The sequence below is a fragment of the Daphnia pulex genome, chromosome 12, assembly GCF_021134715.1.
Source record: "Daphnia pulex isolate KAP4 chromosome 12, ASM2113471v1".
NCBI classification, from domain to species: domain Eukaryota; kingdom Metazoa; phylum Arthropoda; class Branchiopoda; order Diplostraca; family Daphniidae; genus Daphnia; species Daphnia pulex.
In genome coordinates this window covers 7,444,812-7,460,801 of record NC_060028.1, presented here as the reverse complement: position 1 = coordinate 7,460,801, position 15,990 = coordinate 7,444,812, and the positions used below count along the sequence as shown (strand labels likewise).

At 42.9% G+C, this 15,990-nt stretch overlaps 2 protein-coding genes and 1 long non-coding RNA gene across 4 annotated transcripts; 2 read left to right on the top strand and 1 right to left on the bottom strand.

Moving 5' to 3' along the window:
• Nucleotides 1-1,501: 1,501 nt before the first annotated feature.
• Nucleotides 1,502-12,948, top strand: LOC124209698 (protein groucho-like). Its single transcript, XM_046607804.1, has 15 exons — nt 1,502-3,017; nt 3,335-3,432; nt 3,502-3,565; nt 3,633-3,677; nt 5,550-5,612; nt 5,813-5,887; nt 6,810-7,245; nt 8,556-8,578; nt 9,930-10,049; nt 10,201-10,254; nt 10,351-10,436; nt 10,508-11,312; nt 11,398-11,682; nt 11,770-11,928; nt 11,994-12,948. The coding sequence occupies exons 1-15, from the start codon at nt 2,940-2,942 to the stop codon at nt 12,099-12,101; spliced, it is 2,499 nt and encodes an 832-aa protein (XP_046463760.1). The 5' UTR covers nt 1,502-2,939; the 3' UTR covers nt 12,102-12,948.
• On the bottom strand, nt 12,566-14,154 carry LOC124209714. Of its 2 annotated transcripts, none has more exons than XR_006881045.1 (3): nt 13,834-14,154; nt 13,197-13,767; nt 12,566-13,132 (listed from the first exon to the last, which is right to left on the bottom strand). It is a non-coding gene; the product is annotated as an uncharacterized LOC124209714 (long non-coding RNA). The 2 variants fall into 2 exon arrangements; XR_006881044.1 differs by having other exon boundaries at nt 12,566-13,105; nt 13,834-14,153.
• Nucleotides 14,155-14,528: 374 nt separating this feature from the next.
• LOC124208815 (cytochrome c oxidase assembly protein COX11, mitochondrial-like) lies at nt 14,529-15,726 on the top strand. Its single transcript, XM_046606700.1, has 5 exons — nt 14,529-14,873; nt 14,929-15,020; nt 15,086-15,149; nt 15,207-15,374; nt 15,440-15,726. The coding sequence occupies exons 1-5, from the start codon at nt 14,598-14,600 to the stop codon at nt 15,581-15,583; spliced, it is 744 nt and encodes a 247-aa protein (XP_046462656.1). The 5' UTR covers nt 14,529-14,597; the 3' UTR covers nt 15,584-15,726.
• Nucleotides 15,727-15,990: the final 264 nt, after the last annotated feature.

Here is a 15,990-nt window from a genome sequence, read left to right as displayed (position 1 = left end):
CGCCATTTTATTCTTTCGCGCACGCACCGTTCCGTTCAAACCGATAAAATTGAAAATTGCGATTCGTGAACTTTGTGTGTGCGTGCAATAGAGATAAAGCTCATTTATCAGAAATGCCGAAATTCGATCCAACTCCCCCATGAAATGTTATTTTCTTTTCATATGATGATATTTTTACGGGTGATGAGGCGACGAATAAAAGAGCATTTCTGTGGTGGTGTGGGGCTCCTGAAGAAAATCCTCCCTCCGGAAAAAGGTCTCCCCACCCCCCTTATTGTCGCCTCCTCACACACACGCATAGAGACAAGAATCTATTCTATTTTTCTTCTCAAATAAAAAAATAATACAATACCAGGTATATCCCCGTGTCTGCAGTGCGCCACCGATTTGCAACGGTTCCTCCGAGGCCCCAAAAAGAAACAATCGGTCGTTTCTTTTATATTCATGTCTAATTGCATCGATACCAAGAAAAAAAGGTTTTTTTTTCTTTCGTTGACCTCCGGTTTCCACCCCCACGACCTATTAACAAATTGACCAGCCCCACAAGAAAAAAAACTCTCAAAAAGTCATAACTTTTTATCATGCCACCCCTCCTCTCTTCCATATTGATCTTCTTGTGGAACACACGAGGGGGGGAGAGAAGAAGGTTGTATTTATACCTGGGGTCAAAAATGGCCGTTGATCCTCTCCCCTCTTCATTTCCAGAAAGAAAAACCCTGGAATGTGTGAATGAACCCCCTCGACTATACAACACAAGAAAAATAAAAAGGTAACTTGATGCCCCTCTACTAGTTAGAAAGGGGGGAGAGAAGATATGGAGGGTTCAAGGGTCATCCAACACAAAACTTTTTTTTTCTTCGAGGGGGGAGAGAATTGTTGTTCAAGTTTTTATTTTTACGAGAGGGGGAGAAAAAATTATTTTTTGGAACTTTCTCTCAAAAAATCTTTTTGGGGTGATCTATGACGTCATGGGGAATGTGTGTGTGTGTGTAAGAAGAGATGGGTGGGGGTCGATGATTTTGTTACATTCCGACGACGTGTATACGTTTGGGTGTCGGAAACGTCTCGTTCTTATTTCAGCGTCTAACCAAATACAATGTGTGTTCCGGGAGGCTGTTGTACAACAACCAGGGAAGGCTACCTATTACAACAACATCAAACCGTGGCCGCAGGGCTCTTTCTTGTCATTCCCAAAAGGATATTCGAATCCTCCCACAGCATCTTTTTTCTTTCAAGGTCTCTCGTGTTATATATTACATGTGCATAATATGTTGAAGAAAAAAGCCGTTTATATATTTCTTTAAAAAAGAAATACCACCCACATTAAGAAAAAATCAACTGACAACTGAAGAGAAAAAACATTTTTAGCGGCGGCGCCACCTGTGCAGACGCCCCCAAAGAAATAAAAAAGAAAACTTGTATTTCTTTTTTTCCCGATGCGACACATCACCCCCCTCCCTACCAGCACGTATACACGACTCGTTTTTACTTACTCTATCGATTCATCTTTCTCACGTGATGGTTGCTGGCTGCTGCTGTTGGGTTTTGTGCTGTCGGTCGTGGCGTCGTCGGTCGGTTCGCCCAGGCGGCAGCAGCAGTTTTGTTCGGTTGTTTGTTTGAGAGGAGCTCTGACTATAAACCCTCCTTCTTTTTCCCTCCCAACCACCCACCACCACTCTTGTTGTTGGACACCGTGACGAACAACAACAACAACCCGTCCGCCCACTTTTTCTCTCTCCCCCCCTTCTTTCCCGCTTGATCACGATGTTTTAGAAGAAAACATAAAAAAGAAAAAGAACAAGATTTTCTAAATGCTGAAAACATGTTTTTTTCTCCCCCTCTTTTGAAAGAAAAAACATGTTTCGTTCTTCTTTTTTCTTTCTTTTTTTTAGTACACCTTTTATATCGTTAGGTTATAATTGAAATATGAAATGGAATTTTCATTTTTTCACAGACGTCCGAGTGGCGCTACCAGTCTGTGAGCTTTGGCTAGGCAGGCACACCGTGCCATTAAATATATAGCCAGAGCCAGACAGAGAGAAGGGAAGGGGGGACAAATGTAGGCTCGCCGACTAACAACGCCACGTTGCCAAGTCGCCATCTTTTTTAACCTTCCCCCACCTTCTGCCTTGGAGAGCGCGCGCTTCCCCAGTGGTTCCTGACGCGAGCTCGAGGAGAGACGCTCATTTTTCACGTTCCTCGTGTTTGTTAGAACTATTTTTTTTTCCATTTTGGCCAACCATTTTTCCTTTGAAAATTTTTTTTCTCTTTCTGCCACCCCCCATCGTGTGTGCCGACATTTCGAGAAATTTCAAGTTTTCGTGAGTGTGTTTCTTTTCCTGCGCGGTTGTCATGTGAAAAACGTCTTTTACTTTTCGCCATCATCTTCCTCAACGGCTGCCATTTTGTTCCGAGGCCTAGACACACCACCAACCAGACACACACGTACCAACGGAAAAAAGAAACTAAAACTAAAAAAACTCGTGAGGATTAAGAGCTTCTTTGGGACAGCGTCTTTGTGTGTCTAGTGTGTGTGTGAGTGTGTATAATATATACCCAGTGTATGCCCCCGTGTGTGTGTGTGTGCGTGTGGAGTGGTGGCGGAAAGGAAGCCCCAGTATCCCCCCCTCTCCTTTTTCCTCCCCCTCTTTTTTTCTTTTTACAATGGCGGCGTGGAATTTGCCATCTTGAAAAAAAGTGAAAAAAAAAGTTTTTTGGAAACGGCGTGGTGGTTTAAAATGCTATAGTTGAAACATCTAATCTTCATGCAACTACGCCATTTACTTTTGCTCTGACATCGATCGCGTCCAGTGTGTGTTCGACCAGCCATTTTTTCCAAGGGGGAAAAAAAGACAAAAAGTTTATAAAACCCTCCAAAACTTGTCTCATCGATTTTGAAACTGAATCACTCGTCGAATTCAAATCATCGAGGAGGAGGGATGTATTCGGCCATGAATCCAGCCGCTGCAGCTGCTGCTGCCGCCGCTGCCCGACATCCCGTCAGTCCCGCTCTACCGGTTAAGACCATTCCTTTTTTTAACGATTTTATTATTTACCTTTTTCTTCTTCTTTTGTATTGTTGTTGAGAAAGAGAGAAAAGAAACGTATGTTTTGGCAATCGGCGTGTGTGTGTGTCGCCTTGGCGTGAGAAATGTGCAATGTGTCGGCGTGCACGAAATCCCGCTCAAGGCCGGGTGAACACGTTGACCTTGCAACCTCATTAAGCAAAAGACACGATCCCGTTGGGGGTTTTACTTCTTTTTTTTCAAACATGACATGTGATTGGAAGGAACTGAACGTGCGTTTCTCGTTTTCTTTTTCATGTGTTGTATAGGGTCCACCCCAACCCGGTCAGCCTTTCAAGTTTACCATCAACGAGTCGTGCGACCGGATCAAAGAAGAATTTTCATTCCTCCAGGCTCAATATCACAAGTGAGTTTGTCATCGTGCCGCCATTTTTTCTTTATTGGAAATTAATTCCCTATTATTATTATTTTATAGCCTCAAGTTGGAATGTGAGAAACTGGCATCGGAGAAGATTGAAATCCAACGACACTATGTCATGGTAAATTGATCCCCATTATTATTATCAAATGGTAGTTGCTTATTAAATTGTGTTTTCATTTGTTTAGTATTACGAGATGTCGTACGGACTCAACGTCGAGATGCACAAACAGGTAAAGATGAAATTCTTTCTTGGCTTTGATTTTATTCCGGCGAATGGAAATAGAAAGACGCGATAAAAAGAAATAACTAAAAGAGGAGAAGAAACCACTCGAGCACGAAACGTCTTGTGGTTTACCTGTTGTCTATTTCCACCTCAGAAAAAACGAGTCCATCCCTTCCTTTCGGTTCCCACAAGCGACTTATGGAGGTCTTGTTTACAAGACCCAATGGGATATCCTTTTTTCTTCTTCTTTTGGCCGCGGGAGTTTTATTTATTTATTTTAGTTGTTTTTTTTCTTTCTTTTCGTTGGTATTTTTTCTTGCTTTTTTTTATTGAAGGCGGGACATGGATATAAGATGGATGATTAGTTGCGGGAGAAACCACACAACGTATAGACCGCAGGGATCTTTTTTTTTCGTGTAAAAGGGAAGAAAAAAAAAGAATTTATTTTAGAATTTAATTTATTTTTTTCTGTACAAAAGAGAACAGGGGGGAAAAGCGAAGGGGGATTATCTTGTCTGGCCTTTTAACATTTTTTGTTGTTGTAACTCGGGGAAATAAAATGAATGGGAGGGAAAGAGAGAGAGAGAGGCTCCTGGCTTTGATGTCGACGATCAATACCAAAGGGTAGAGAGATGTGTACAGACTAGGCGCGCGCTGGAAAAGATGTGTTTCCTCCTGCCCAGCCTCTACTTGTTTCCACTACGCCCATTCCGGAGAATTATTTCCAGATGGACAGAGGCAAAAAGGGGGGGGGGGACTGCGAACCTAAAAAGAAAAAAGTTCTCTTTTGTAGTTTGGCTTTCTCTCTCTGTCTGCTGAAAATTTAATCGGTGCCATCAAAAAGTAAAAGGGGAAAAGGAGAGAAGGGAATTCCGGTGTGTGTGCGTCAAATTCCGTCTCGCTCGACTGGACCCTAAAACCACAGAAGCAGCTACACATCAGTTCCGCTGTGGCTGTCGTCTTATTTCTTTTTAAAAGAATAAAAAAAAAGAGGAAAGGATTCCGAGCGTGAACGTGCCAGGTGGATGAGTTTATCCGCTAATGTTACTTTTCGGATCAATTCGTCTTGTTCGTCATCCATCCATTTGGTTTTTTTTTCAGCTCTAAATAGAATCAGACTCTTGGCTATTTGGCAAGATAAAATTGTTGTCTTAGGCTATTACGTCATGTTGCGTAGTAGTGATGCGGTCGTCGTGATTTTTTCGTTCGCTTGTTATCGTTGTGTGTGTGTGGGCCGGATAAGGACCGACTGACACTTTTAAGGGATTTACAGGGGCCTCCCCATAAGCTATTTCATCAAGAGTTTTGTTTGAACAAGTTGGGGGTCGCTTCTCTGTAGACACAGGCGCGCATTCATTTTCAAACCAGACCTTTTCATTCTTTGTCGAGTGAAATTGCTCGACATGTTGACTTTTCTCATATTTTTTTTATTTTCTGTTTGCACCGAGTCAACAAAAAGGAGGAAGAAATAATAATCACGAGAGGATTATATATTCTCTTTACTTTTTTTGTTTCGACTGCCTACACACGAACATGGAGGGATGAGTGTCTGAAAGGATATGATGGATTTTTATCTCAACTCAACAATTGCGGGATATCTGAGCTGCTTGCCCCGACAGTTGTTTCAACATTTTAAAACAAAAAAAAAACGCTGCCACACCACCCACGGCGTGTGTGTGTGTGTATCCCCTCCTTGTTTGTTGAGTAACGAAGCTCCCAAAAAGAAAGAGAGAAAAAAAAACGGGCGTTTGTTTCTTTTTCTTTGTTGTTTTACAATCCTTGGTCATTTTTAGACTTCTCCTTTGCTCTTTTCGTATGGCATCAACTCAAGAATTAATGGTTTTTTCTCTTTTTTTTCCTCCCATGTTTTTTTTTGTAGACGGAGATCGCCAAGCGGTTGAATGCCATCATCGCTCAAGTGCTGCCTTTCTTATCGCAGGAGGTGAGTTGTTGTTGTTGTTGTCGAGAAACCGCCGTGTTGTGTTAAACGAATAATTCTTTTTTCCTTTTTAAAACTTTTAAATTGAAAAAACAAGCGACAGAGAGACTTTTTCTTTTTTTTTGTGTTGTTATTATTTTTTATTTTCGTTCACTTGATAGCCCATTGAATAACAGTTTGATTGGTCGTTTGATTTTTATCAGCATCAACAACAAGTGGCCAGCGCCGTGGAACGAGCCAAACAAGTGACGATGACGGAGCTGAATGCGGTTATCGGGGTAAATAGATAATCGGAGATCTATCCCCATCTATCTCTCTCCCTCCCTTCTCGATCTTATTGTGTTTTTGTGATTATTTCATTTTTTGGTTGTGGGCTGGAGAGAAAGAGATTTTCATTCAAAAAAGAATTCCGTGCGGCTTTGTCGATTATTAGCGAGGCTGAACGGTGAGAGGGACTGTCCTTTTTTCCTTGTCAGAATCGATTCATCTCTTCTGATTCTCTTTCGAGAGGGGAGACTTTTCTTTCTTATCTTTCTACACATAACGCCCGTCCTTCATTCCACACCATCTGTTCGTGCGTGCAGCGGACAGATCTCTCTCTCCCCTCCTCTCTTCGTATTTTCGGTTGTTGGTGGTCAGGATTATCTTTCCCATCCAATCTAAGCTCGCCCGTCTCTCTCGTTCTCCTTTTGTTTTCTTGTCTTTTTTTCCCCCCTCGATGGTTAAAGAAAAAAAGACAAAAATAAGAAAAAAGGAAAAAAGTAATTTTGGAATGTTCGTGATTCCCCACCGACCATTTTCTTTTGCCAAAAAAAGAAAGAAACGAGAAATGCGGTTGAATGATATTCACTTTGTCTCTATCCACCCGTTAAATAACCGACTTCCACCGAGGGAAAAAAGACGACGAGTGCTCGGATGAGGCGTTGTAAAACATAACAGTTGGGTTAGCAAACAACCGACTCTTTCTCCAGCCCCCGCCAAGAGTCTTTTTTTCTCTTGGTGAATGACATGTATTGGTAGTTGTTTTTCTTCTTTGTTGTTGTCTGCTCACACTCGAGTCGATCGATCATCACGTGGATGGACGACAGTTTTTATTCTTTTTCTCTCTTGTAAAAAGAAAAAGATGGAAAGCTACTTAATAGCTCTTTTTGGGTTTTTATTTATTTTCTTCTTTTTTACTTTTTTTTTCTCATTTTACAGCAGCAACTTCACGCCCAGCAGCTCCCGCACGCGGCGGCTGCAGCGGCCGCTGCCGCCGGTCACCCGCCTCCCCTCCCGCTGGGCATGGGCGGTCATCCGGGCATGCCACCGACATCTGCCGGAGCGGCATTGATGGGACTTCCCGGCCAATTGCCACCGCCTCCGACTGGAGGACCAGGTGGTCCTCCTCATCCTCTCTCGCTTCTCAATGCGGCAGCTCAAGCTGGCGGCGGTGGAATGCCGCCCGGAATGCCACAGCCTCCGCAAGGAGGAGGTGGACCTCTGCAACAACAGCAACCCAACGGTCCACCGATGGGCAGCAACAAGCACGAGTCGCACCGCGAACGTGAAAGAGAGCGTGAACGCGAGCGCAACAACGCTGCTGCTGCCGCTGCGGCAGCCGCCCAAGCCGCGGCCGAACGTGATGACAAACAAAGTAAATAAGACGCCAAGAAAAAAGCTCGGGAAAATCTTCTCTCTCTCTCTCCAATCGCCCCCCTTGTCTCGTGACAAAAATGTTTATTTTTAAATAAGGAGAGGAGGAGGACTATCGACCTAGACTTCTATATCCAGCCTTTTTCTCTTAAAGACACACGCTGGCTCACGCTAGTCTCACGACTATCGCAATCTGTTGGTGTTTGAAGCGTGAAAGACCTCTTGGGGCGTAGCGGAAAAGCCAACAAACAACAAGAGCAACACGCTGCGGGCCTGGATAAATATGACGCACTGTTGACTTTATTGAGAGCTTCCCCCACTTTTTTTTCTCTCTCTTTACAATTTTATGGCACGAAGGGAGGCAGGCAGGCAGGGTGGTGAAGGGGGGACTCCTGTGTGTGTGTGTTTACACAAAAAGTCGTCGAACCAATATTGACTCTTCTCTCTCGGCACTTCTTCCTGTCCTCCTATCGGCTTCCGTAACGCAAATTAAATTCTTTCATTCCTTTTTTTTTTCAATCATTTGTCGGTCTCTTAACGGATGGACGGTTTCCCGTAAAAGAATTTTAGTCGGGAAAGAGAGAGAGAAAAAAAAAGTTTAGACGTGTCAGCTGCGATCAAACAGCTGTGAGCGGCCTTGCATGCCCCTCGTTCACGCTAATTGCACCCTCCATCCCCCCCCCCTTTTTTCGCTTTGAGATTTGTGTTACGACGACTTGGCGCGTTGTGCGTGGAAAGTGAATTATCGTGTCTCCTGGAAGACGACGACGACTTTTCAAGCGGTTGGGGGGGTTTTCTTTCCATTTCTTATCGATCCGATCTGTTGGTTGTAGTGAGAATGGAAGGGGATGAAGCTTTGAACAGTCAGACATATCCTCCCTCTTTTCAGTCCGTCTCTTGTCTGTGTGTTCAAAGTGTCTGCGCTAGCTATTTGCATAATGCTGTGGCTCTCTCTCTCTCTCTGCTTGCGTGAGCCAAGAAAAAAAGAAACGAGACTGAAAAGAAGAAAGAAAAAGAAGTGGAGGGGTCTGATTGATTGGCGGCGCCGGTCGAAACACACCGGCGAGCGGTTTTGGTGCTTCTTTTTTAGGGGGGGAGAGCGAGGGGAAGGAGTTCAACATTGATGGGTTCCCGTGTTTGTCTTGTTTGTTTTCTTTTTTCTGAAATGCTGCAACTGCTGCTGCCGGTGTTGTTTTTATTTTCTGTCTTGTTTTATATATAAACATTGTCTACTACTACAACTACCGTTGGAGAGAGAGAAAAAAGGGTTTTCACTAATTGCCTTTTTCTTTTTCTCTTTTTTTCAAACAGATATTCCCCTGGAGGAGAGACACGTAAGTGGATTCTATTTTTTCGTGTTTTTATTTTCTCCCTTTTTTTATTTTTTAGTTGCGTGAAATTGTGTGTGGACCGTTCAATATCGATTTCTCTCTTCCTACGCATTCAATCTGAAAATCATATAGGAGTGAGGCAAGGGGTGGTGGATGTTGGAGAAGTGAGGGGGGATGTTGTGTAGAAAAGGGGGAGGAAGGATATTATTATTCAGCCATCCGGAATAAGGTTGCCATGGGTTTTCCATCATCTCTCTCTCTCCAATCCAATTGGTTTCCCATTTGAATGGAAACATCCGCCTTTCGTTCGGGGGGGTCTTCCTTCATCTTCTTCGTCCCCACCCTACCAACTCTGTTTAGCAGTGGGCGAAAAAGGGAACCAGAAAAAAGAGAAGCCCTTTTGTTGTATTTGTCGAGGACCAATCAAGTTGCCTGTCGCTGTTAACCTGCAACAGCAGAAGCTGCGGCGGCCATTCGATCACGGAATTTCTTTTCCTTTTTTCTATCTTTCCTTTTAATTATCTCCCGGCCATCAGCAGCAGCGAATAGATGCAAGGGAGTTTTGCTCACACACGCGTAGAGATTGCTTTTTGGCTTGTTCTCCCAGTGTTAGTTACGACTTGGCTCGTTATTTCGTTTTAGGAAAGGCGAGGAATCTCCTCCTACTCTCTGTCTGATCGGTAGCAGCAAAAAATAAAAAATAAAAAAAAGAAACACACCAAGTGACTGTGTTTGCCGCCTCCGGGAGCGTTCTAATCGATTTACTGTCTACTGTGAATATTTTATAACTTTTTTTTTCTCTCTCTTTAAAGAAAACACATAAAATGAAATGGGGAAAAAAATAGGAGCTAAGAGAATGGGCGAGTCCCGAACAAAAGTGACGCACACACATGCCCTTATTGTCTATGGAAATTATGGGCTGCTTTTGTGTGTTCGCCCTTTTCCCCCTGAAGTTCGGGAGAAACTTGTGAAAGAGCCCGAGGGAGTTTAAGTGGAGAAACGAGGGGAGAGAGACTGAGAGGAAGAGGGGGAGAGCTCCTTAATGAGATGACGCCGAACGAGAGAGACTGTGAAAGTGGATCTTCAACGAACCCGTCGGCTGCTGCCAATGTCTTTTGTAATGGAAGTGAAGGAGATGGGGGGAGGAGGAAATGACTTTTTTTTTCCTGGGGGTTGCCATGGCATTGCGGAATTCCCCCCCCCCCTCCTCGTCCACATCTTAGCTGTCGATTCCAATTTGTAGTTTCCCTCCTTCCTTGTCACTCCAAGTTAAATAGACTTGTCGCACTTGAAGAACTAAAAAAGACGTCGAATTAAAATGTTTGTTGTTTTTTTTTATTTTTAATCTTTGCAGAGGAATTCAATCTCGCCGACTGAACGCGAAAAATACCGCAACGCTCGTTCGCCAATGTCCAGCGGCGATCCGCACGCGCCCGACATGAAGAAGATCAAACGCGAAGACAAAGATGGACACGTAATAATAAAAAATATTTTTACTTATTCAAAGGGTAGAAAAAGAAGAGTCTACACACACACATGCACGCACGTTACACGGCCAATGGCCATCTCGGTTACAAGTTTTTTCTCATCCCTTTTTTTTCTCTCTCTCTCCCAATTTGTTACAGATGAGCGATGGCGAGCGGAGCGATCAGGACTTGGTGGTCGACGATGGCGGAGATGTAAGAGATATTTGATCGTTTATTAGCCATAAGCAACCTGGACTGTAACTAATGATGGCCGTTATTTTTCTTTCTTCTGTTTGCTTGCCATAACAGGATCCTATTACTCCTCCTAGTCGCAATCATTCACCCAGGGAGAATGGAGTCGATAAATCGAAAAAGGATCACAACTCGTCTCACAGGTGCGTCTGGCTGCTGCTGTTGTTTTTACAAGAGTGTTTGTTTTATTTTCCTTTTCTTTTTATTATTGCAGTGGTGGACACATGATGAACAAGGGAAAACACGATGTAGACAAGAACAATGGAGCAGCCGGAATCGCTCCTAAGCCTGCGACTCCGACTGGATTGGGCGGAATTCCGCCTCCTGGTCCTCCAGGAGGAAAAGGTGTGCCGAAACCTTCGCCACTCGGACAATATCCGCCGTATATGCCACCAGGCGGACCACCGCCGGATATGGCGGGAGTGGCTGGACCTTACGGACCACCTCCTATGCACGCCGGATATCCTCCAAGGCCCATGTTGGCCTACGATACACATCCACAGATGCGTGGACCATTAGGTTCCATGTCCCAGGGTGGCGGTAAACCGGCCTACTCCTTCCATGTTGGTGGTGATGGAGTGGTCCAGCCAGTACCGTTTCCTCCAGACGCTCTAGTCGGACCGGGCATTCCTCGGGCCGCTCGGCCGCTGAGCACTTTGCCCCACGGGGAAGTCGTTTGTGCCGTGACTATCTCATCCCCCACCAAATACGTTTACACTGGTGGCAAGGGATGCGTCAAAGTTTGGGACATTAGCCAATTTTTTGGCAGTGGAGGACAATCCAATGGAAGTATGAATGGCAGCAAATCACCCATCCCCGTATCGCAGCTGGACTGCTTGCAGAGGGACAATTACATTCGCAGCGTCAAACTGTTACCCGACGGAAGGACATTGATTGTGGGCGGAGAGGCCAGCACCCTGTCAATTTGGGACTTGGCAGCCCCTACTCCTCGCATCAAGGCCGAATTGACATCATCAGCGCCGGCCTGCTACGCGCTGGCCATCAGCCCCGACAGCAAAGTATAAAAAGAATAAAATGAAAAATTCCCATTTTTGTGTGATGTGAAATTAATCGAATGCGTCGGCGGTTTGTTTATATTCACAGGTTTGCTTCAGCTGCTGTTCAGACGGAAACATTGCCGTGTGGGATTTGCACAATCAGACGCTGGTGAGGCAATTCCAAGGTCACACGGACGGCGCCTCCTGCATCGACATGAGCGCAGACGGGACACGATTGTGGACGGGAGGATTGGACCACACGGTCCGGTCATGGGATCTTCGTGAGGGCCGCCAATTGGCCCAGCACGACTTTGCCTCTCAGATCTTTTCCTTGGGATATTGTCCAGCTGGCGACTGGTTGGCCGTTGGACTGGAGAGTTCAACTGTCGAGGTGAATTGACTAGAAAATTTGTTTATTGGTTCAGGATTTGACAATACTAATACTCCCGATGGAAATATATTTTCTCGCTTATCTCAGGTGCTGCACACGTTAAAGCCGGACAAGTACCAACTGCATTTGCACGAATCGTGCGTCCTGTCATTGAAATTCGCCGCCACTGGCAAGTGGTTTGTGTCGACTGGTAAAGATAATCTCCTGAACGCTTGGCGAACTCCTTACGGAGCCTCCATTTTCCAGGTAAGCTCGTTGAAGCAACAAAATTCAGCAATTTATGTATTAACGTTGTTATTTACGTTCAACAGTCGAAGGAGTCATCTTCGGTGCTCAGCTGTGACGTTTCATCGGACGACAAGTACATCGTGACGGGTTCTGGCGATAAAAAGGCCACCGTTTACGAAGTCATTTACTGAGGGTTTTCTCCTATTATAGAAAAAATCTAAAAATTAAAAAATGAAATGAAGTATAATCCTCCACACCACACCAACCCTTATCCACACTCCCCTCGACCAATCATTCGAAATTTCTCACTGTCTCTCTTTGTTCTTCCTTTCTTTCATCTGATCGTGATAAATTGACACGCGCGCGTTATGATAATCGCGCTACGCCAAAATCGTTGGTCAAGTCTTCCAGCTGCCACGAAAATTTGGGCTGGATGCTTCGCCGGGGAAGGGAAAAACTCTTTATTGTGAAACACCATCATCCATCAAGTCACCGTGTGGCGCGCGTGTCTGTTTTCGGTGTGAGTGTTTTTCTTTATTTTTTTTCCCCATCGTGGAAAGGTGTTCTCTCCTCTTAAACTCAATAATGTGTGTGTGAGTGTGTACGTACGTGTGTTTATACCCTCCCTTCCGTTTATGGGCCTTTTTTCGTCTTGTATACCTCGATCATTCTTCACTCAGTGTCTCTTGGAGAAAGTTTAATTGTGCGCAGTAAAAAGACGGAAGTGTGTGGAAGGTCTTGAACCGCAACAATTATAAATTGTAATTTTTAGCCCCCTCAGTACAATGATTAAATATTCATTTGTCTTATTGTTTTGTTTTTTGTTTGACACTGCTTTGCAGCCGCGAGTCGCTTTCCCCCATTTATGGTAGTTTGCCTTTTTTTGTTCGGATGTTAGGTGAGTTTTTTCTTTTTGGAGTGGATGGGGAATTTCAATCGAGTGAAAATGAGATATTTCTGTTTGAGTAAATTAAATTGACTTTATTGTCATGCTACTAAACTGTATCTTATCAATTAAATAATAATGTTAAATGGAAATTCGTATTTTGTGTTTTATCTTTTATCTTATCTTTTATCTTTGGGTGAAAGGGATTCATATATGGTTTTTATAGCTGAAGGTACTTACCTCTCTTTTCAGTAGTTTTCCTTACTTCAACAGTTTGTAGTTCTGGAGCTTAATACCGGGATCTCGTTCCTGTGACCAAAAAATGGTCTTCATGCTCTACTTGTTCAAATGGTATGGTAGACTCTTAACTATGACATAATGTCACATGTTTTATTGTTACCTTTAGCAAACATTGTTTTTGGTGCTGCACTTTAGGTCTATGACTGGAAGTAATCATTAGATTATATGAAGCACGATTTTCGACCACGCAATGGGAGAATTTTGCTGCATTTCGCGGCTTACCTGAAATATTCGTCAAACTGGATTTCGGCACCTTAGGATATGAAATAAATAAAATACATTTGGGTTTTAAACTTTGACATTTCTGTATAAAATGTGGGCTTTTTAAGTGTATTAAAATACTCCCATTACAGCCGTGTGCTACACAAATTCATATCCTGATAGATGGATTGTGTGTGGCGTACCAGAAGAAACTCTATGTACTGCAGTATAAAGTGTTACTTTCTGTCCAACACAAAAGTGAATGTCAAGATCAGCTTGAGGCTTCAATATTTTGGAATGCCAATCATTCTGCAGATGGCACAACATAATCTTTTTTTTATCATCACAGTCCACCATAAGACTTGTTGCATGAGGAAAAGTGGTTTGTGATAAATCAATAACAGCTTTAGATATGTGAAAATCCCTTTCCACAGAAAACGAATATGTTTTTCCTGGTAAGATTATCATACCTTGGTAGAATAATTTAAAAAATAAGTAAACGCACAGTCGTAAATGTTGTCGTTAAAATCACTTACTCCAGAATTTTTTAGGACTATTAGTCATTTTGATGAGAAATTGTTAAAAAGGCTACAGAAATTAATACGAAAAACGGATTGTTTCAGACTTTCAACTCAAGCAATTTAGGTAAAATGGAAGGCTACACTGGGTCCATGCTGGGTCCCTGGCTACCTTTTCACTAGCTATACCGATAGGGGTGACACTAGCTACCCCGACACTGCATGGCAAGCAACGACACCGGTTGGTTACCCAAAGATGGAATGGGTTAACGTACGATAATATCACATATGATGATCATCACGTGGATTTTCTGATAGGGAACATGAGCAATTTTATACAGCAATGTAAGTGTAGCACCATTTCTTAATCGAAGATTCATGGTATATTTCGCAGCAAGTTTTACACACACGGCGCATGCCTGTTTCCCAGGCATGCGCCTGGAATTAAATTTATGGAAAAAATTTAAAAAACCCAAATTCGAAATCATTAAATCAACTTTGTTACCTTATAGAAAATCAAAAGGGAATAAAACTTAAACTAAACCTAAAATTACTTGAAATTCCAATTTTCACCGAATTCAAAATGCAAGCTTGCATTAACCTTTTCAGTTTTCAAAACCGTAATCTCTTCGATTCGATCTGACGATCACTTGTCACTTTATCGAGCTCCCACTAGATGGGATTTGTTTGATCTTTGTTCATGACTTCATGGCCAAATTTCATATTTCGTCTGCTATGGACATGAAAAACATTTGCACATTTTTCCTAAACTCGATGACGTAATGATTCGGGTAGTAACTTTAACGTCTAGACTAACTTCTAGATTAGCAAATCTTGCATTTTTTCGACCAACCAATTCCCAATGGTTTACAAAAAAAGACGTGCATAAAGTTAGCTGGTTTGTTAGATCGTTCACTACTAGCCGGTACCGTAACAATAAAACTGGATATCAAGGTGGAGAGAAAAACCGGTCGACCGTTTATTATGTAGTTGCTCTTGGTGTCCTTGTTGGTGGTATGAGTTATGCAGCAGTACCCCTTTATAGATTATTTTGCCAGGTAAAGTTGATTTTTGTAAATTATGTACAAGGCTTGTAATTTAAATCATTTTCAGTCCTACAGCTATGGAGGTACAACATCGTCTACTCACAATCCTGAAGGTCTGGAGAACCTAGTGCCCAACCGTGAGCGGATTATAAAAGTCAGGTATATTAACTACATTTAAATTACCACTTGGTCATTGTTTCTGAATTTGAATTTGAATCTACAAGGTTTAATGCTGACACATCATCAAGCCTCACATGGGATTTCAAGCCTCAACAGTCTGAGCTTCAAGTATAAAGTTTATCTTCCTTTGCAAAAGATTTTTTACAAAAACAAATTTCCACACAGGTCGCTTTAGGAGAAACAGCTTTGGCATTCTATACTGCCACCAACAGAACCTCCAAACCCATCGATGGAGTCAGCACTTATAATGTTGTACCCTTTGAAGCTGGACAATATTTCAACAAGATTCAATGTTTCTGTTTTGAGGAGCAGCGACTCAACCCCAACGAACAGGTTAGTCTGTTTCTCTTTTCACAATTTTAGTAGACGCACTTACTTATTCGCCTATGTGGTATAAGGTCGACATGCCAGTCTTCTTCTATATCGACCCCGATTTCGGAGAAGATCCACGAATGGAAAATATCGAATCGATCACGTTGTCGTATACTTTCTTTGAAGCCAAAGAAGGGGCAGCTTTGGTCAAACCGGCGTATGCTAAGTGAAAATTTCCTTTTGTTTCTTCTATCGGTGTAACTGTTAAAAAATTGAGTAATTGACACCCTTTGAATTATTTCTAGTGGGTTGTAGTGTAATCTACTTTGTACCGTGCAGTAACTTGATTGAAATCTATTTGTTCCACAACCATCATCGGCTCTCTTTTTATGGTAATGAAATATCTCACCGATAATATTTCTTCTCTTCTCTATTGTGTCCACAGTCAGACCGAGAAAGCTGTCTCATATTTCTCGCCAGACACAAAAAAGGGAAATATATATATATATAATATATATATATGAGTTGCCGGGTAAGGAATGATGAGCACGCAAACGGACACTGATTGGGCCACGTAAACCTCCCACCCCCCAACTTTTTTGTTGATGACGACTACTTACTCGGTGTCTGCATCGTC

Excerpts from the sequence above, each read along its gene's own strand:
- LOC124209698 (XM_046607804.1), top strand. The coding sequence starts at position 2,940 with ATGTATTCGGCCATGAATCCAGCCGCTGCAGCTGCTGCTGCCGCCGCT. Across the intron at positions 5,888-6,809 it reads AGCTGAATGCGGTTATCGGG|CAGCAACTTCACGCCCAGCA; the intron begins GTAAATAGATAA and ends CTCATTTTACAG. Across the intron at positions 8,579-9,929 it reads TTCCCCTGGAGGAGAGACAC|AGGAATTCAATCTCGCCGAC; the intron begins GTAAGTGGATTC and ends TAATCTTTGCAG.
- LOC124208815 (XM_046606700.1), top strand. The coding sequence starts at position 14,598 with ATGATTCGGGTAGTAACTTTAACGTCTAGACTAACTTCTAGATTAGCA. Across the intron at positions 14,874-14,928 it reads TTTATAGATTATTTTGCCAG|TCCTACAGCTATGGAGGTAC; the intron begins GTAAAGTTGATT and ends AATCATTTTCAG. Across the intron at positions 15,021-15,085 it reads GAGCGGATTATAAAAGTCAG|GTTTAATGCTGACACATCAT; the intron begins GTATATTAACTA and ends TGAATCTACAAG.